Source organism: Aspergillus puulaauensis, chromosome 3 (genome assembly GCF_016861865.1).
Source record: "Aspergillus puulaauensis MK2 DNA, chromosome 3, nearly complete sequence".
NCBI lineage: Eukaryota > Fungi > Ascomycota > Eurotiomycetes > Eurotiales > Aspergillaceae > Aspergillus > Aspergillus puulaauensis.
Genome location: NC_054859.1, coordinates 170862 through 189764, shown reverse-complemented (window position 1 = coordinate 189764; position 18903 = coordinate 170862). Strand labels below are relative to the sequence as shown.

At 52.6% G+C, this 18903-nt stretch overlaps 9 protein-coding genes across 9 annotated transcripts; 6 read left to right on the top strand and 3 right to left on the bottom strand.

The window, feature by feature from the left end:
• Positions 1-188: 188 nt before the first annotated feature.
• APUU_30075A (uncharacterized protein) lies at positions 189-1183 on the top strand (the record flags this gene model as incomplete). Its single annotated transcript, XM_041701127.1, has 4 exons — positions 189-415; positions 472-549; positions 600-923; positions 976-1183. 4 exons carry the CDS (start codon positions 189-191, stop codon positions 1181-1183), a joined length of 837 nt encoding a protein of 278 aa, XP_041554044.1.
• Positions 1184-1740: 557 nt separating this feature from the next.
• On the top strand, positions 1741-3582 carry APUU_30074A (sugar porter family MFS transporter; the record flags this gene model as incomplete). Its single annotated transcript, XM_041701126.1, has 4 exons — positions 1741-1855; positions 1916-2469; positions 2523-2853; positions 2906-3582. 4 exons carry the CDS (start codon positions 1741-1743, stop codon positions 3580-3582), a joined length of 1677 nt encoding a protein of 558 aa, XP_041554043.1.
• Positions 3583-3742: 160 nt separating this feature from the next.
• APUU_30073S (DUF3632 domain-containing protein) lies at positions 3743-4706 on the bottom strand (the record flags this gene model as incomplete). Its single annotated transcript, XM_041701125.1, has 2 exons — positions 3743-4248; positions 4322-4706. 2 exons carry the CDS (start codon positions 4704-4706, stop codon positions 3743-3745), a joined length of 891 nt encoding a protein of 296 aa, XP_041554042.1.
• Positions 4707-5580: 874 nt separating this feature from the next.
• On the top strand, positions 5581-7908 carry APUU_30072A (putative dynamin family GTPase; the record flags this gene model as incomplete). The annotated part of the gene is made up of 5 exons (XM_041701124.1): positions 5581-5688; positions 5744-6016; positions 6075-6334; positions 6390-6522; positions 6577-7908. 5 exons carry the CDS (start codon positions 5581-5583, stop codon positions 7906-7908), a joined length of 2106 nt encoding a protein of 701 aa, XP_041554041.1.
• A 136-nt stretch (positions 7909-8044) lies between these two features.
• On the bottom strand, positions 8045-8473 carry APUU_30071S (TMEM14 family protein; the record flags this gene model as incomplete). Its single annotated transcript, XM_041701123.1, has 3 exons — positions 8045-8241; positions 8291-8383; positions 8437-8473. The coding sequence occupies 3 exons, from the start codon at positions 8471-8473 to the stop codon at positions 8045-8047; spliced, it is 327 nt and encodes a 108-aa protein (XP_041554040.1).
• An 888-nt stretch (positions 8474-9361) lies between these two features.
• On the top strand, positions 9362-10689 carry APUU_30070A (uncharacterized protein; the record flags this gene model as incomplete). The annotated part of the gene is made up of 4 exons (XM_041701122.1): positions 9362-9400; positions 9454-9948; positions 10004-10091; positions 10145-10689. 4 exons carry the CDS (start codon positions 9362-9364, stop codon positions 10687-10689), a joined length of 1167 nt encoding a protein of 388 aa, XP_041554039.1.
• Positions 10690-11543: 854 nt separating this feature from the next.
• On the bottom strand, positions 11544-13293 carry APUU_30069S (FAD-dependent oxidoreductase; the record flags this gene model as incomplete). The annotated part of the gene is made up of 6 exons (XM_041701121.1): positions 11544-11811; positions 11864-12175; positions 12235-12358; positions 12420-12881; positions 12936-13093; positions 13142-13293. 6 exons carry the CDS (start codon positions 13291-13293, stop codon positions 11544-11546), a joined length of 1476 nt encoding a protein of 491 aa, XP_041554038.1.
• A 378-nt stretch (positions 13294-13671) lies between these two features.
• On the top strand, positions 13672-16154 carry APUU_30068A (Zn(II)2Cys6 transcription factor; the record flags this gene model as incomplete). The annotated part of the gene is made up of 3 exons (XM_041701120.1): positions 13672-13788; positions 13846-14642; positions 14690-16154. 3 exons carry the CDS (start codon positions 13672-13674, stop codon positions 16152-16154), a joined length of 2379 nt encoding a protein of 792 aa, XP_041554037.1.
• Positions 16155-16355: 201 nt separating this feature from the next.
• On the top strand, positions 16356-17510 carry APUU_30067A (sugar phosphate isomerase/epimerase family protein; the record flags this gene model as incomplete). Its single annotated transcript, XM_041701119.1, has 1 exon — positions 16356-17510. One exon carries the CDS (start codon positions 16356-16358, stop codon positions 17508-17510), a length of 1155 nt encoding a protein of 384 aa, XP_041554036.1.
• Positions 17511-18903: the final 1393 nt, after the last annotated feature.

The following is an 18903-nucleotide window of genomic DNA, read 5'->3' as shown; positions in this document are numbered from 1 at the left end:
CACCTGAGTATTGAGTCGGGGATATGGCCGCGGTTAAAGGATTCCGTACGGCTATATGCAGCTGGTGACTAGAGTCGTGTGTGCAGGGGCGGTTGGATATCTTATTTGGAATATCAATCAGGACTAACCAGCTCCCTGCTTGATTTACTAACCTCTTGGAATCTCCTGTACACATACTGCCAGCCACAATGTCGCAGAACACCGACTCCTTCCTTACCAGAACCGTCCACGACCTTCTCTCTTTGAAAGGCCGGACGATAGTTGTCACCGGCGGCGGTCGCGGTCTTGGATTGGCCTTTGCGTTCGCAATCGCGGAGGCTGGAGGCAATGTTGCTGTTATCGACTACATTGACACGCCGCACGACCACTACTACAAGTTGGAAAAGGACTACGGCGTCAAAGTGAAGCTTTACAAGTACGTCATACATTTCCACTTTGTGAGATGCTTATACTAATCTCCCATGATAATAGGAGCGATGTTACAAACTTTGAACTTCTCAAAGGTACATTCGACGAGATTGTGAAGGATTTCGGCGGAATCCATGGCCTGTATGTTCCTCCATAACATCCACAAGAGGAAGTATACTTATATCTCTCAGAGTCACCGCAGCTGGAATATGCGTCGACCAGCCCTTCCTCGAACGCCCCCCTGAATCGGTCGCTCGCTCTTTCAACGTGAATGTCCTCGGGACATACTACGCAGCTCAGCTTGCAGCCGCGCAAATGGATAAGCAGGACCCATCGCCTGAATCTAGATGCAAGGGCTCGATTGTATTCATCGCATCAATTGCAGCCTATGTTGCTAGTAAGGGTCAAGCGACCAGCGATTACTGCTCAAGCAAGGGCGCTGTTGTGGCACTCGCGAAATCCCTGGGCGTCGAACTGGCGGCTAAGAATATCCGTGTGAACAGTGTCTCTCCTGGGTGAGTGGCCGTAACAATAATTCTCTACCGATAAGCACTAACTGAATTCCAGATATATGGCCACGGATATGACTCTGAGTCAGTGCCATCGCTTCCCCTGGTTAGGGGACATCATGAACAACGAGCCTCCCATGCGTAGAATGGGTGACCGGACAGACCTCAAGGTTCCTATCGTGTATCTTCTTTCGGATGCGAGTGCTTACCATACGTCGGATGATCTCTTGATCACTGGTGGGATTCACGCTGGGCGATTGATGTAGATAGTTGTATCGCTTAGAGAATGAATGCTCAAATGGGGATACGAATCCACTATCATCCAGTAAAGGAAGTTCTGTGTAGCACACGAGTTTCTGCAGGACCACTCATGTGCATACGCTAGAGATATTTGCCACTGGATTGGCCTTCGGAGGCCTATGTCCGGGCATAAGCCAACCCCTGCAATCACTACCACCGATGCATAAGATCTGAAGCCTAAACTGGGTCGAGGGGGCGACCACGTAGTTCGATTGGCTGTCCGGAATTGGTGCCCGAGCACGGGGGAAAAGCCGGGCGAAAATAGCGCATTACAGGCCCATGGGGAAGCTGTCGTTGCATCTCCGAGATCGTCGACTTGCGGGGGTGGCGGAGTGGGACGGGGAGGGAAGCCCTAAGCAGGCACCGGGCTCTCATTGCGATATAATCCTCATAACAGCCGTACTCGGTCCATTATCAGTGTCGAGTGCACCAGCTTTTGCGTCTCACTACTTGACTACCCTCTTGTATCCACTGCCGAAAACTTCCACATTCTCACACGTCGAGCAGCAGCAACGCCACTGTTATGGAGAAGCCCCTTTCCGATGCAGAGCACGTTGAGTGCAACAAACACGGGGAGATCTCTCCTGCAAGCGGGAATGTCCTGATGGAAAATGCCAGAGAGCCGTACGGGCCGAGTGGTATGTAGTCCATGCCATGACTCCTGCATACATAATCGACAGATACTGACATCGATAAAGGCTTCAAAGGCGCATTCAAGAACAAATATGTCACCACGTGCGCAGCGTTCGCGACACTAGGTGGTGCAATGTTTGGCTACGATCAGGGCGTCGTCTCGGTCACGCTCACGATGGACCAGTTCCTGGAAATGTTCCCAGAGGTGGCACCCGGGGCTGCTGGAGCTGGATTTCAGAAAGGGCTGCTGACGGCCATGATCGAGCTTGGGGCCTTCATTGGGGCAATGAACCAGGGGTGGATTGCGGATAAGATATCGAGGAAGTGGTCCATCATGGCGGCGGTTTTGATCTTCTTGTTTGGATCGGCCCTGCAGACAGGAGCGATGAGCTTTGAGATGTTACTGGGAGCCCGGTTTGTTGGTGGTGTTGGGGTTGGAATGCTGGCCATGGTGGCTCCTCTTTATATTTCAGAGATTGCACCGCCTGAGATCCGTGGAACACTGTTGGTGATGCAAGAGTTGTCGATTGTGGTTGCAATTGTGGCTGCTTTTTATACAACTTATGGAACGCGCTTCATCGCTGGCGAATGGTCATGGCGTCTTCCATTCTTGATTCAGGTATGTTTCCCACTCATCTTATATTGTACACCTTGCTCATGTTTGTGAAACAGATGGTTCCCGCTGTTATCCTAGGGCTCGGCGTTCCGTTTCTTCCATATTCCCCTCGCTGGCTGGCTGGAAGAGGGCGCGATGAAGCCGCGCTCAAGGCCCTCTGCAAGCTGCGTGGAGTCGACGAGACTGATTCCCGAGTCCTGCGAGAATGGATCGAGATCCGATCAGAAGTTGCCTATTGCAAACGGGCCAGTGCAGAGCGACATCCACGGCTCCAGAACGGAAGCATCTTCAGCCGGATTATGTTGCATGTCTGGAGCTACCTGGACTGCTTTCGCAAGGGGTGTCTGAAGCGGACTCATGTTGGCATCGGACTGATGTTCTTTCAACGTATGTGTCATTCTGCTGAATATCCAAAGGAATGTAACTGATAGCCTGACAGAATTCGGGGGCGTCAATGCACTCATCTACTACTCCCCTAGCCTCTTCGAAGGCATGGGCCTGGACTATGAAATGCAGCTAAACATGTCCGGCGTCGTCAATATTTGCCAAATGGTGGCCTGCTTCTGGTCCCTATGGGGCATGGACCGATTCGGCCGTCGACCTTTACTATTCGGAGGAGCAACATGCATGGTCATCTCTCATCTTATCGTCGCTGTTCTCATGAGCCAGTTCAAAGATAGCTGGCCGAGCCACACACCGGAAGCCTGGACCTGCGTTGCATTCCTCTGCTTCTTCATGCTGACCTACGGCGCAACCTGGGGCCCTATCCCATGGGCGATGCCGGCTGAAATATTTCCCTCCTCCCTGCGAGCAAAGGGCGTGGCCTATTCCACCATGTCGAACTGGCTCAACAACTTCATTATCGGGCTCATTACTCCCCCGCTCGTTCAGAACACTGGCTACGGCACGTATGTTTTCTTCTGTGTGTTCTGTACTTTGTCGCTTATTTGGTCGTGGTTCTTTGTGCCTGAGACTAATGGGCGAACGCTGGAGGAGATGGATTATGTTTTCAACGATAACATCGGAGCTGAAGAGCAGGCTCAGCGCTCTCGGATCGAAGCTGATATTGCATTGGGAGTCTGGACCAACAACTCGGTATCTGGTGTTGGGGCATGATGTCAGTTATTGTAACGTTGGTCATGCATAAGCTCTTCTGTGAGCGCAATATACTTGTAACTTGGTAGTACAATTTCACAAAGAAGAATTGGAAAGCGCAGTGATAATTGTCGGTATTCCTCTATTACCCATACCATGAACAGTATCCCGTGGGGTCCGTCTACTCCGAATGCGTCCGCTCGACCCTTTCCATAGCACCGTATGCCCGCCCTGCCACCCTTCGCGTACTATCATCGACTTCCTCACTATCCCTAATAGCGCCAAATCGCTGTTTCCACAGCGTCCACCGCGCGGGACACAATCCCTGAGTACCCCTATACCTGCGTCTTAATCGCCTTGCCTCCGCCTTATCCAGCCTCCACAATGGCCCCCCAGCAGTGGCATAAACCTCCTCATCACGTCCATAAAGGACATTCCCAGCATGGATGATCCACTCAGCTGCAGCAGCAACTTTAAATGGCAGATCTTCGACTGCGGCCGGGTCGGGGTTAACTTCGTCCGGCGCGCCTCGGATAGGCGTCATCACGCCTTCTAGGGCATCTGTTAATGCCCAGATAGCATATGCCTCTAGCGGGACGAGACCGAGACCGGCGACTCGGGCAGCGTAGGATTGCAGATTCAGGAAGCGATTCTTCAGATTCGAATCCATCGGGGCTGCGCCATCGCCTGTACAGAGTAAATCAGCAGTTGAATGCAGGAACCCCATATGGGCTGAGTGGTTGGAGGCGAGAATACTCACTATCCCATTCCTCTCTTAATGTACTTCCGAACAGTGGTAAGCCTCCCCATACCTGCGCGAGGCCCCATCCGTCGAGAACGACGGTCTTGGATGGAAGATCTCGGAGTTCCTTTATAACAGCTACCAGGCGATCCTGCTCAGGACGATAGTGGGGAATCTGCCGAGAAAGATCGTGGATTAGTTGCCAGAACCACCAGAGGAATCCAGCTGCTTCTCCTTCGTTTTCTGCACCACTAGGGTCCAGCACCGGCCGAGACAGCTCGTTTAGCGCTTTGGCTGCGTCGGCAGATGAGGATGTGCTGGCTTGTGGGAGGGCTGAGTTCAGGATTCCAACGACTTCTCTGGCGAAGGAGGGGGCGTTCTTGTCGAGGACTTGTAGTTTCATTATTCTTGTCAATGGCTGAATGCAAATAAAAAGTGTTGGAGAATGGAAGGCGAGGGATTGGGGGCTGAGCAGACAGGCCACGTGATAAGGGTTTATACTGTAGACGCGTAGCAAATTGCAAATACTGAACTGGTATACACGGTGAATTGAGACCACAGTGCAAAGCGATGCCTGGGGGGCAACATATCGACCATTCTGAGGTAGAGGTGGCCGTCAAAAGAGTTCACAGTGGTGCCACTCCAGTCATATAGTATATATGCTCTCAGTAACCAGCATGAAACTGAATATGCATTTCAACAGGAAGACAATAACTTCCAATCGGCCTCCTTGATTTTCTTTTGCTTATTTTGCTGTTTTGTTCGTTGGCTACTGTATTCCTGGCAATTCTATCAGCTTCGGAACCTCCCGGGTCCTCGTCCGGGAACACATAAAAATAACATAGCACTAAAAAACGACCAGGTCCCTGATTCATGATCATCACGGCGGCATTGGCCTTCAATGCCTCCTGAATATTACCGCTAAAAATAGTTCCCCCGTTGTGTATCACACTACTTACGCAGTTCAGGATGCCGGATCCTGATTTGCCAGCAGAGAGTAATGGGGGCCATAATTTTGGCCCGGACTACATAAGTACTTATGCAAGGTGACTGCGGTATCGAGATCAGCGATTCACAATCTCGTGTGATCCGCGGTTCACAATGCATTATTTAGCGCCAGGCGTGGGAGGGGTTGTCATGGCACGCCTGCTGGCTGGGTCGGAGGTGCTAATATAAAGACGATGAAGGAACGTTTGAGGAGTTCTCAGTCCTCCTCTTCATTTACCTACAAATAGAAACACACCGCACACTAAATATCATCACTACTCTGGTTCGACATGGGGCAGAGAATCCGACACTTTGTTGGCGTCGAAAGCTCCGAGCAGCTCGCCTTCGTCGATGAGCTCCATGCGCTCGGGCTAAGCAGCACCGTTGAACTACCAGAGGTATACTTGCGATGCTGGCTTATGCAGTGTAAATACGGCAGCTAACAATGCATAGCTTGTCGTGGTCGGCGATCAAAGCGCCGGAAAGAGCTCTGTCCTGCAGGCCATCACCGAGATCTCCTTTCCGGTGGACGAAAGCACTTGCACTCGCTTTCCGATACAGGTCTCTTTCAGACAAACCACCGGGTCGAAAACGTCTCGTGTCAAGGCAACAATCACGCCCGGCCCGCTGGCTGAAGGTGATAGTGCCGTGCTGGGGCGTATTAAGGACTTCTGTATCGAGAAGGAGGCGTTGACTAAGGAGACTATGAAGGAGATGATAGACAAGGTATGTGTTCTGGGTGATTGAAATTCTGCTGGTTCTCTTGTACCTCTAATGTAGCTAGGGGACCGAGTGCATGTTTGGAGAGGAGCAGCTCAATGGAAAAGCCGCCGCACCACCACTGTGCGACGCGACGCTTCGCATTGAGCGATCGGGGCCGGATGAGATGCATTGGTCCATTGTGGATCTCCCAGGCCTTGTTAAACGTGGAGGATCGCGCAGGGAACAGATTGCAGGCACCGATGAAGTCGCTCCAGCCACGAAATCAGCCATTGCAGAAAGTATAGTTCGAAGACACCTAAGCAATGAGCGGAATATTGTTCTGTGAGTACCGCTATCATAGCCCTGCCTTTGGTATTCACATTTAACCTATATCCAGAGTTATTCTTGACGACTCCGATGTGGAGCGCTCTAAAAGCTTGGAGATTATTGAAAGCATCCCAGGGATCCAGAACCGGGCGATAGGAGTCTTGAACAAGTGCGATAAGAGAGAAGAGGGAGCTGGTCAGTGGGTAAGGGCTCGTCCGTTGAAGTTGGTATGCTACCTCCGGTGCTGATAAGAGCAGATGGTATCTTTACTCCAGAATGACCTTCCGACAGTGCCTCACCTCAACCATGGCTGGTTTGGTTTGAGGAACAGAAGGCCCATAGAGCCTCATCTTACTGACGCAGAACGCGACCAGGCAGAGGAGCGTGAGTTCGCCCAGCCTGCGTGGCAAGACGTGCCAAAGGAGCGTTTCGGAATAAAGGCCCTCATGAAGTACGTCGACAGGGAGCGCCGCACGCTGCTGCAGAAGGGGATGCCCGAGATAATAATCGAGATCCGCCAAAAGCTGCGCGACTGTGAGGCAGATCTGAAGAGAATAGGCGAGGCGAGAACCAGCCCTCGTGCACAGCGGTACTTCGTTCTCCAGTTCTGCAACGAAATGCAGCGCATGGCTGAGGGGTCGCTGCGTGGCCAGTATCAGGATATCCCTTCGGAAGATCCCAAAGTGCGCGTGCGTTATATGGTGCAAAAGCAGTTGGAGGAATTCTCGGCCGCGGTTTACCCTACGCAGGAGATTCAAGTGAGTTTTGGCGGGTATGAGACCGAGTTGAACGACCTTCGTTCTTCCAGTCCCGGCCCGGTCGCATGGGAGGACCGGATCAAACGCGAGCCGGGAATATACGGTGCCATTTACGAAGAGGCCATGGTCAGTCGGGGGAGAAGTCTACCTGGTAGCGTCCACCCAGACGTGGAGGAGAAAGTATTCCGGAAAATGTCTGCGCATTGGGAACGCATCGCAAGGGCCCTGGTCGAGGACGCAAAACAGCGAGCCAAGGAATGTTATGATATCCTCCTGAAATTGGCCATTCCGAACAGTCGAGTGCGATTTGAAGTCAGTCGGTTCATCGGAGGCCAGCTGGATGATTGGAACAAGGATTCCGATCATGCACTCCACGAGCTGATTCAGGACAATCAGGTCAGGCCATTGTTCACCGGGCACCCCTTTCTGGAAACAAGCCTAGGATATGCGGATCGGCAGCGGAATCGTATATTCAACGGGGGCCGTGGGACAAGGGCCGAAGGAGATGGAAAATCTCCGGATGTCAGCTACCTTCCCAACTTGCTGAACAATATTCTCCAAACCAGAGCCAAGCTCGAGAGCTATTACGAGATCGCAGTGTTCCGGTTTATCGATAACGTGGCGATGCAGGTCATCGAGCGGCATGTGCTGGGCCCGAAATGTCCGCTGCGAGCCATCTGCGCTGAAACGTTCACGCAGTTGGATAATGACGAGCTTAACCGCATTGCAGGTGAGGATAGCGCGGATGCATCCACACGCCAAAGGTTGGAGATGACGAGGGACAGGTACCGAAAGGCGCTTGATCGCTGGGAACAACTTAGTGTGCTTTAGCCCTTGTCGCATGTGAGGAAGAAACTAAAGGCTGGGAATCCAAGATACAAGTAACAGAGTCAAGCATTAGAGAGGAGATATGGTACACTAGATACAAGGTAATCGTACACATAAAGCCAGAACAGCGGCCGTATAACTAAACACCGTAGCGGAACTCTCGGACCTTCTTCTGATAGTAGAAGGACGCCAGAAGACCAGCAGCCGCAAGTCCAAGTGGAACCGGCGCCTTTGCCTTTGTTTTGATGCTCCGCGCGACTCCGGAGCCGAGCAGGAGCAGGCTGTTTCCGAGGGCAAGCTCGGCGCCGTAGTCCTTGTTTTGCTTGAGCAGGTAGCCTAAATCCTGTCAGTGAATCTTTCACTAACAAAAGTTAGGAATACTTACCAGAGAACGCATATGAAACGCCCAGTCCAAGACCAGCCACTAGAGAAGGCGTGGAGCGCGTCTTCAAGTAGCCGGCGACGCCGCCGGCGGAAACTGTCCGATGATCAGCGATGAGCATAGAAATTACATGGGGCAAGATAGCTTACGGAGAGCAGAAAGAGTGAAGGACGGGTGTTCAGCCATTGTTGCAGAGTTGAATTGAGTGGAAAGGGTGGGATGAGATGGTGTTCGGTGGTGTTGTGGTGTTTTCGACAAACAGCCAACGCTGCTTATTAATCCCAACCGGACCCCGGATGTCCGACTGTATCCGGACTAGCGTGGAAAACCGGCGAGCCATCGGAACTCACCTCGAGGCAGCGACAACTGAAACTTGGCCTTGATATATTAAGGTGGATGTAATAAGTGTTATCTATTACAATAGGGTATCTCTAGTGGGAGTAGGCTCAAGATCCCTAACGAGAGCGTGATTTACCATTGCAGCACATACAAGCCAATATATATAGTGGCAGCACCCAGTGATGCAAAGGAAGAGAAAGCGACGAGACAGAATAGATAGCAAGCAAACAGCCGAAAGAAGTACATCCAAATTGGCTGACACACTAGAAAACCAGAAGAGTGGACTTAGGGTACAGGGTAGGATGAAAATCTGGGTTGCTGAGAAACTCGTCCTCTTCGTCCTCTTTTCTGGTACATTCTTTGTCTCTGCGTTCTTTGTTTTCTTATATAGCCGGGCACTTCGAATGGATGTGAAAGAGCCAAAAGTACGAGAAGGCAACCTACAGAAGCCCTCAGCATTCCATTAAATTTACAGGGGAACCCATCCCCGAGTTCTACACCACTACCACAGATCGAATCTGTAACAAAAACGTCGCCATATCCCTGGTCAGCACAAACAAGTTACACCTGGGCAGCTCATACATGAGAACAGCCAATTCACACCGATGTATGCCAAAGCACCCCATTCCAGCTAGATCCCCCTACTTACGTTAGGAAGTAGCACTTTGATTTATCAAGTAACGTGCCAGTTTCATTGTGTCTTGGACAGCCCTGAATCCGTCACCGCAAGCAAAGATGGAGCCACCCAGAGCTGAGGCAACAGAGGTTGAGAAGGTAGGATCGACCATTCATACGTTGTCAGTTTTATAGCTTCTAATTTTCCCCAGCCAAACCTCGCAATCGGGAAGAGACAGCAAGCGAAAGATGATGCATCCGCCCAAGTCGCCGCCGTCCTTGAGCAAGAGATTGAGGTTGATCCACACGGCAAGTATGGCATCTTGAACTACGTCTGGGACGATGACATGAGCCTGGAGGATCAGGTGAAATATCTCAAGGCTCGAGTCAGGGACCTCGAGATATTTGCTGGCAATACCATGAGGACTGCCGATTATCTCAAAGGGGATTTCCTGGAGTGGGATATTGTTCTAGCTTCACACTTCCCGAGAGAATTTGAAACTACTCTGTATGAGGCATGGAATTGGAGTGTGCTATGGGCGGGTAGTGATATCACTGCCTTAATCAAGCAGCAGAAGGAGCAGGTGATTACATCCTTGGATGGGTATATTGTGCAGGAAGACTTTGATAGCATCCATGCCCGCCTTCACCCTGAGATGCAATCCCGGTTCCTCATGGCCTTGACTGAAGCATTCCTGAACAAAACAGTCATTGACACCTTTTTTTCGAAATCCATTCTGGTATGTTGATGAGGATGCTCAGGTCGATGATAACCACGAGGATGTGACCTGGGATGGCGTATCCCCGCTGGGACAAAAACTGGGCAAGTTGCACGGAAGATTCCAGCAAGGTTCGTCACCTATCTCTTTTTGGTTGCTGTCCATGCTAACATTACTTTAAAAGTCGCCAATGAATATTCCCAGGTCTGGCGATCCGTGACGAGCCGCCTCTGCAACTCAACGCGAATGGGGCAGACCAAGGACTTCACCTTCGGCAAGGCAATCCAAGCCCGCCGCAACGCGAAGTGCAAAGCCCTGGCGAGGAACTTGCTGGAAAATGAAACATTTCTCTGTCTCCTGAAGCCCACCGAGGAGACCGACCAACGAGAGGGCAACCTTGTCTGGATACTACAGCACATCTCCCAATCCGCTGTCGATATGCAGGCGCAGGTCCCGATTTTGGGATTCAAAACCCTCGGTGATCTTGGTGATCGGTTTGAAGGCTCGTCTGATACCTTCGAGGCACTGCCATTCTGCTTTCCGGGGCTTCATGAGGGGAAAAGCAGGCTTGATGGACACCGAGTCCTTGGGATAACCTGCCCGTATGTGTTCAGAACGGTCAATTGCCCGGAGTACGAGAAGGAGATCGAGTTGGTACACAAGGCAAAGGCTTTGATCGAGGATAATCCCCCGGGAAAAGAACGACCAGCAAAGAAACGCAAGGTGTGAATGTCTTTCTGTCCTCTTTTCAGTCCAGAATGTGTAACTTTCGTCGCATGTTTTCGAATTGGACTTGGTATTTTCACTGGTTCTTCGTTTTTGTCTTGGAATGCACGCTCATTATTGAAACCGCCCAATGAAGCCTTCTATAGGGTGATAATCCGTAGTGGTAACTCGCGAGGACTGCCGGGTCTGACTTTGCCTCGTAGCTGAAGGAGACTCAAATGGGTTCAGGCAGTAACCATCACGCTGTATACACTAGACTTCCCATTTACTATGGGGCCCGTACATAGTCTGGTTGCCTCTCGAGCAAATCCTGTCCTGGGAAGCATTTGTATGACGAGGTGCGCAACTTCCCCACATTAGAAATGCAGATCGTGAAAGCGAGACAAACAATCAATGACGGCATGACAGGCGTGGAGTACTTTCCTGGCCAATTTTGCACGATATAGAGAGTAGAATAGGATCGTAATGGGCGGACTGCTCCCATATAGTGATCGTTCTTCTGTATACTTCAACAGAGATGCGGAAACTTCGAGCCACAGCATATGATGAGAAAATTATTATTTTACTCCTTGGATAAAGGGTGCAATATCGCAAGGATGGTAGGTCATTCTGCAATAACTACATTATAATTTTAGAATACTATTCATACCCACTTCTATCTGTTCTTCTAGAAGGTCAAGCATTGGTTGTGCTTTCAGCAAAGTCTTCCGGTTTTGCACAGCTCGCCGGCCGCTTTCAGCTCTCAGGAATCTGGGTCGCCATTTAAAAGGCTCTGGCCATGATGGATAATGCCATTTACTGGACCTTGAGCTGGATGATCCTTTGAACCTCACATTCCTCAAAGCCTGCTTGTATATTTATAGTCGGCCCTTCACCGGCATAGCCTCAGCATCCCTCGGATCCGCTGGCGGAAGCTTTGGCAGAGGGAGCTTTAATTCTCTCGCAACCTGCTTCGCAGCCCAGAAACCAGTCACAAAGGCGAGCGCCAGTCCGCCTGCATACCCCAAGTTACTGAACCCACCAGCGTCGACGCCTGCGACCAGGAGGCCGGGAATTCGAGTGCTGTCCGGAGTCAAGGCGTGGCCCTCTCTGTCGATCCTTATACCTCCGTACGTGAACGTGATTCTGGGACGTCGTTAGTATTGGTGCCGATATAGTACAGGGTAGGTGCCCTTACGATGGCTGCACTTCAATTGCGTGGAATGGACCCTCGCCTTCTACTAACGGCGTAGGAGGGGTGCCCCCTCTACCAACAGGGGCATCAAGCCCTAGCCCGGGCTCCTTTTGTCGGATCACCCTGTCATAGTTGTCAATCGTTCGCTTGGCGCCGACGCGGTCGACGCCCCATCCTGCGAGTACTTCGACCAGCTCACCGAGGGTTGACGCGGCTCCGACATTGCATCCGTGCTCGCGAGCCTTCTGGAGGCGATCGATATCACCAGCGTTGGGAAATAAGGCCGATATGCAGTGCTGCAGGCGGGTTTTCTCACTACCACGGTGTATAGTGTTAGAAAGCAAATATGCAATGCAGGATTACGGGAGACAAACTTGAATATCAGGAATCCGCGTCGCTTCTCCTGTTTTGCGAGGTACTGGTTGATGATTTCATCGCCAGTGGTCTCGTCCGCGAATCGACGCCCGGATTCGTTCAGCAGCAGGCAGTATTTACTTTCTGGGACGGGCAAAGTACGTGTTAAAATATGGATAGGGAATGGTTCGGTGTTAGGACTCACGATACTGCGCAAGAGGAAGATAGTCCTTTGGATCTACCTGCTCCGCTCGCAAAGGAGCAGCCATGAGATGGCCATAATAGGTATTCATGCCTCGACTTGTCGCCGCTCCAGCTCCAACAGCCAGATTCAGACCATTGCCCACAGAGCCCTTGTTCGATCGCACGAAGATGCTGTCCGCGCCCTGACCTAGGTATTGTGCTGTTAGATTAGACGAGCCCTGGAAACCACCAGTGGCTAGTACGACTGTCCGGGCTGTGACAGTGAAGTACGAGGCTGGCTGGCCGTTAGACGATTCGCGGCGAACGATGGCACCCTTGATCCGAGATCCCAGCACGCCGGAATGCTCCTGGAGAAGTTGGACGACCGCGGTGTTTGTCCAGATCTCCGACCCGGTCTTGCTTGACTCGATCCGGCTTCGATGGAGGCTGTGGAGGTGTGGGATTTTGATAGGGAAACCGATTCCTGTGCAGGCACATTAGCATAACACTTTGACACCGCAGCAGGATGGGTCTGCACCGATTGTCATGATCCCGTCGAATCGAGGCGCTGTAGGGACCTGATTTTCGCGCATCCATTGCACGGCCGACAGGTAGTCGTCTAACCATGCGCGTTGCAGTTCTGGATCTCCGTCAGGCACCCAGGACCTTAGTTTCTCGTATGTCTGAGGGCCCCAGCTGTAACTGTCAGTAAATACAAGGGGGATAATGGCTAATGCAACGTACAACATGCCCGCAGAGTAGTTAGACGATCCGCCCACCATACTCTGCTTCTCGACCACCAACACCCTTGCTCCGGATTGTGCAGCGAACGAGGCACACGCCATGCCCGACATTCCTCCGCCGCATACTAGCACGTCGACATTGATTGATTGCATCGCGAGCTGAAAATGAGTTGTCTTCACTTAGACACCATGTAAAATCCTGTTTAATATTGGAGTGGGATTCGGCATAAATATACGGGTCGTACGAGTAAACGGAGAGCACCCGCCGGTGTCTAAATAAACTCGCCGGGTGGACCTGCCACGATACTGCAGGGCGTGCATGGTGGCTGCATGGTGGCTACATGGACTTGAATTTGCAACTGCCGCGGCAGCGCAAGACCCGAATCTGCAGTGTAACCGTGCACCTGCAAGTTTTGATATACTGAGCAACTCACTGGATTAGCTGGGTAGTAGTGTGTTGCCTCAGGCACTAACCGAAGCATCCCCGCATCTTCACTGGATCCGCACTGTCTTTCAAACCATCTCATCAAAATGTTGTCTCATAAGCCATCTCAACAAATGTCGTCTCCAGCATATCGTGACGAGACATCCCATGGAAAGGGTCGGCCGGCAGCCGCGACTGCCTGCGAGGCCTGTCGGAAGCTCAAGGTATCCATTTCCCCCTTCCACCGAGAATTCCACTGGATTCCACTAACGGCGATTCAGATGAAATGCACGCGAACTGCACCGCAAGCACACAAGAATTCCCTATCCGAACCATGCGACCGGTGTAAACGGACTAATCGCCCGTGTAAAGTCCCCGAATCACGACCACTGGGCAGGCGGCGAGGGGCTTTGGGCCGGTATCGCGGGCTCGAGAAGGCGTACCGGAAGCTGCAGGCGGAGGCGAAAAAGGCAAACCTTTCACATGGGCTGGAAGAGGTTTATGATCATGTGCCGCTGCCGACAGACGAGAGCCTGGCATTCGACTCTTTCTTGACCAATGAGTCGTCTGATCCTCCGAGGTTTGCTGCGACCAGTGAAGCCCGGGCAGCCCCTGGGACTCCATTTCTGGGGCCTGAAGTGAGAACTCCCGGGACTGTGATTCAGGGGGACCACCGGGAAGACGTCGAAGTTCAGGTAGAGCCGGCGCTGGAACCGATGAGTAACCCGCTGGCGCTTCTGGCCTTCGCGTCTGATGCCGCTCAAGCAACGGAAACGAGTCCAGCGTCAGTGAATGCCTTGACCAGCCCAGCATCCAGAAGGCAATCTGATCGGCAACGGGGAGAAACTGAGGGACATCGTCTTCTGCACCGACCTGGATATGTTTCGCTGGGACTGCAGTTGGATCGAGCGAGTCTCGTCGAAGGCTTGGATACATTGCTAGATAGCGCTGATGCTGGGTACCAGGCCCTCGACTACTTTAAGCGGACGGGGGTTCGTCAGCGCGACGTTGGTCCAGACCTGGATCCGGTTGAACTGGGGCTTGTTACGATGGATGATGCTCACTACTTGTTCCCGATGTATATATTCCCCATTTCCTTCCTTCAGCTGAGGCTAAGCTGGTTAGATATTTTGCGCGATTACACCCTATCAACGGGATACTTGACCCAGTACTCCACACGCCGGAATCCGTCCGCAGTCTTTCTTCGCTTTTGTTCACCTGGATCCTCGCGCTGACAGCTCAATTTGACCCTGCCTCAGCATCGATTGGCGAGCGTCTACGAAGGCACGGGGATAAATTGTCAAGATACGTACATACTTGCGGATACAAGTCGGTCGAGATTGTCCAAGGATATTATATCTCGCTCCTATCTGCCACGCCGGCGAAAACCCTGGCCGAGGAGCGCTCCTGGCTGTATACAATGTATGCAATCGGCGTCGCGACGGATCTGGGAATGGACCAAGAAGCTGGCCCAACTGCTTGTTCTAGTTCGTCCCAGTCGCAGCAGTATCAGAACTTCCCATCTCCATGCTCCCAGGCCGAACAGGCAGTCCGGCAATCCATAGAAGGGCCGTGGACAGAAAGAAGTGTATACGAAGAGCGAATTCTTCGAAATCGCGAACGAACTTGGCTGAGGATCCTCCTGTGGGAGAGGGCGAACAGCGCGGCACGCGGCCGGCTGCAGAGCTTTCCAGAGACCTCCTTGACGCGGTCTGTCGATGCCTGGTGGCTACACCCACTAGCGGACATGACGGATAAATATACAAGTGCATTTATCATCCTGCGCCAAGTTCTGGCGTCGCTGCAGACGGAGCTGAAACATCGAGCACAGTTTGCACAATCCGACCCTCACTGGGTCCGAGACCTGGTTGATACTTCACTGTATGACTGGTGCAATACGTGGCTCTCCAAGCCAGCGGATATCGCGTCCGCTTCATCCCCGGAACAAGTCTCTATGACGTTTCTGCACTATGTGTACGACCACGGACGTCTCTGGACCCTGTCACTAGCATTAAGCGACTCGGTTTCCGGCGCAGAGAACCTGGATGCCATCCGACAAGACTGCTTCGAAAGTGCGGTCAACTGCTGCGAGACGGCCGTCCGAGATTTAGCCACTGTAGGAGAGCCGCTGTACTGCATGCTGGCTCCTACATGGGCTATGATATCCTACGCTGCTGTTCTGACTCTGAAAATATTCCCTGCCTTGTATGGGTCCCGGGCAGGCAGTGATGTCGAACTCCTTTCTCTGTTAAGCCAGGTCGCCCTGCAGCTGCAGCGCGCCGGCACAACGCCGGCACATCGATTCGGCATTGCGGCCCTCTTGGGCCAACATCTCATGATGATCCTGCGTGCCAGAGCCGTTGGTCCCAGCGCGGAGCCGCCGGCATCACAGACGCAGAATTATGCTGCTCGCCGTAGACCGACTGAATGGCAACCTGCGGCGTCCGAGATGAGCCAGGGAAACCCGCTTGTCTCGAACTGGGACCCATTTTTGACGCCAGCAATATCCGACCAGGCTGGTGTCGCGGGTGATGGGTTTGCAGACTTCTTCCGCGAGATATTTGGGCCTGGGTTTGGGGATTTGCTTTAGAACATAGCTTTTTCAATATGACAGAATGCAGTGCATTTACTAAGTGATGTCTTTATCCGGTGGGTCAGCAACCGGTGCATTAAAATAGAGACCGGCCGGTACGCGGGGTCTGGCTAAACGCTTCCCCGGATATCTAATACGTATCTAATATCTAACGCCGCACACATCACTGCACTCTACACACCTAAACTATCCCACAATATGTCAAAACAGTCATTATCGGCGGTTCCCAGCGAGTTTGGTATCGCCACCCTCTCACTCGGCAACTGGAGGGAGCACCGCCTACAACCGCGTCTGGAAGCAGCCGCGAAGACCGGCTACAAATGGATCGACCTCTTTGACGAGTGCTGGGCAGCGTATCTCGAAGAACACGGTCTTCCTGGCGACCAGCTATGGGAGCCTACCGCTATCAATCTACAAGTCGCCCGGCAACTTGGCGGCCTCGTCAAGTCCCTCGGGATGCGCATCGCTTGTACCCAGCCACTGCGCAAGATCGAGGGCGTCAAGGATCCTGAAGAACGCCGCGAAACACTTGACCTCGTGGCAAAGCGGTTCCCGTTTATGCGTGCGTTCGATACGGATCTTGTGTTTATGTGCGCCAGCATCCGTACCGACAGCGGTGTCACTTCGGATCTGCAGACGGTCGCAAGGGATCTGGCTGAGCTGGGCGATATGGCGGCGGCGTATGCAAGAGCTGACGGGGGTCCAATGCTGAAAATCGGGTATGAGGGTCTGTCATGGGCAGCGAGGAATACCTGGTCGTCGTCGTGGGAGGCAGTGCGGTTCGCGAACCGGCCAAACGTTGGTCTTATCGTCGATGCGTTCAACGTGCTTGCGGTGGAATTCGCGCATCCTCATAACCCGGCTGGTCATGGGCGGTTTTTCTCGACACTCGAAGAATCGATCGACGTTCTTACGGGATCGCTTGCGTCTCTGGCTGCGACCGTTCCGGGTGATCGCATCTTCTTCTTTCAGTGCGGTGATGCGGAGCTCGTGGACCCTGCGGTTATCTGTCCGACGGAGCCGGATACGCCGGCCCTCTTACCCTGGTCGCGAGGGCATCGTTTGTTTCCGATGGAGCAGAGTCGTGGTGGATATATGCCCGTGGAATTGGTTGCTGCGGCGGTTCTTGCAACTGGGTACAAAGGGCCAATTTCATTGGAAGTGTTTAACAATTCTTTGAACCAGCCTGGGGGCCACGTTCCACCAGAGCATGCAGCGCGTGGTATCGCTGGTCTACGGAGACTTGTCGCAGCTGCAATGGCGTTGCCTGCTTTCTGGAGAGGTGGACGAGAGGCCAAACAAGCGGTTGATATGGTTGTCCGCCGGCTGCAGCCACGGGCATCGCAGTTATGATGTATTTAAAATTGAATAAAATGACTAAGTTAATTACAAGTTTGCCAACCGCTTCTGCTGCTTCGCAATCATATCCAACAGAATCTCCTCACTCCCACCGCTCACTACAAGGACCCTCACATCCCGGCTGATCTGCTCAACACGCCATCCCTGTCCACCCCTCGAATACCCTAGTCCCCCGAAAACCTGCTGCGTTTCCCTGGACACTTTCTCCAAATGATGCGCAGCCTGGACCTTAAGCATAGCCGCCAGCGGGGAGAACTGCAGCCCGGGCATGCGCACAGACCGGAAGACCAGCTGTTCCATGTACGCCTGGGTTGGTTCGAGTCGGTTCGCCATTTTAGAGAACTTCTGCCGGATGACCTGGTTCTCGAATAGGGGCTTTCCGAATGTCTTGCGTTTAAGGGCGTGGCGGTAGGCGTCTTCGTATGCCACGCGCGAAAGACGGAGCGCTGTTATTCCCACCCAGAGGCGTTCGTGAGCGAAGGCTTCAAAGTGCCTTGTTAGCGTACGGTACACTTCCTGATAGTGACGGGGCGGTATTCATACTAGACATGATGATTTCAAACCCCTGGTTTTCGCCTCCGAGCATGTTCTCTGCCGGGACGACGACTTCGTCTAGTTCCATGAAGGTGGACCCTATTGACAGTTCATAATTAGTGACTCGGGGATGTTACAGTATACACAGCGCTGGCTTACCACTAGAGCTCACACCCGAGTTCTCCATCTTGCGCCTGGAAATCCCCTTCGTGTTCAGGGGGACAATAAAAACCGAGATGCCCTTTGCAGTCGGCGGGCCCGTTCGAGCTGCCATGAGTCCAACGTCTGCCCACCGGCCCTGAGTTACCCATTTCTTTTCCCCGTTGAGAATGTAGGACTTTCCGTCCGCGGACTTGGTCGCTGTCGTGGTAAGCCCAGCAACGTCGGACCCGACTAGCAGCGCTTAGTTAGGGTGATATTGATAGCTAGGGTAGACGTGCTGGGTGCGAACATACTGGCTGGCTCAGTAACACACAGGCAATGTCTCTGCTCGCCTCGTACCAGAGGCGCCAGGTACTTCTGCTTCTGCTCTGGCGTTCCATACCGGTCGATCGGTGGTCCGCCGACACTTGCACCGCCGTTTATGCCCCATACTGTGCCCAGGCAGCCACAGCGGGCCATTTCGTCGATGATCTGGTTTTGTCAGAGACTGGTACGTGGATGTAGTGAGCGACCACTTACGATGGCATCGTGAAACTCATCCCATTCTAGATATGTTGGTTAGTATTTATATCTGTTGTCGTATATGGTGGAGCTCTCACCGTCCATGCTCAAACCGGCGGGAAGTGTAACGCCAGAAATATTGTCCTTAGGAAGTGGAAATGCCGATGCGGCGAGAAACCCTAGCGAGGCA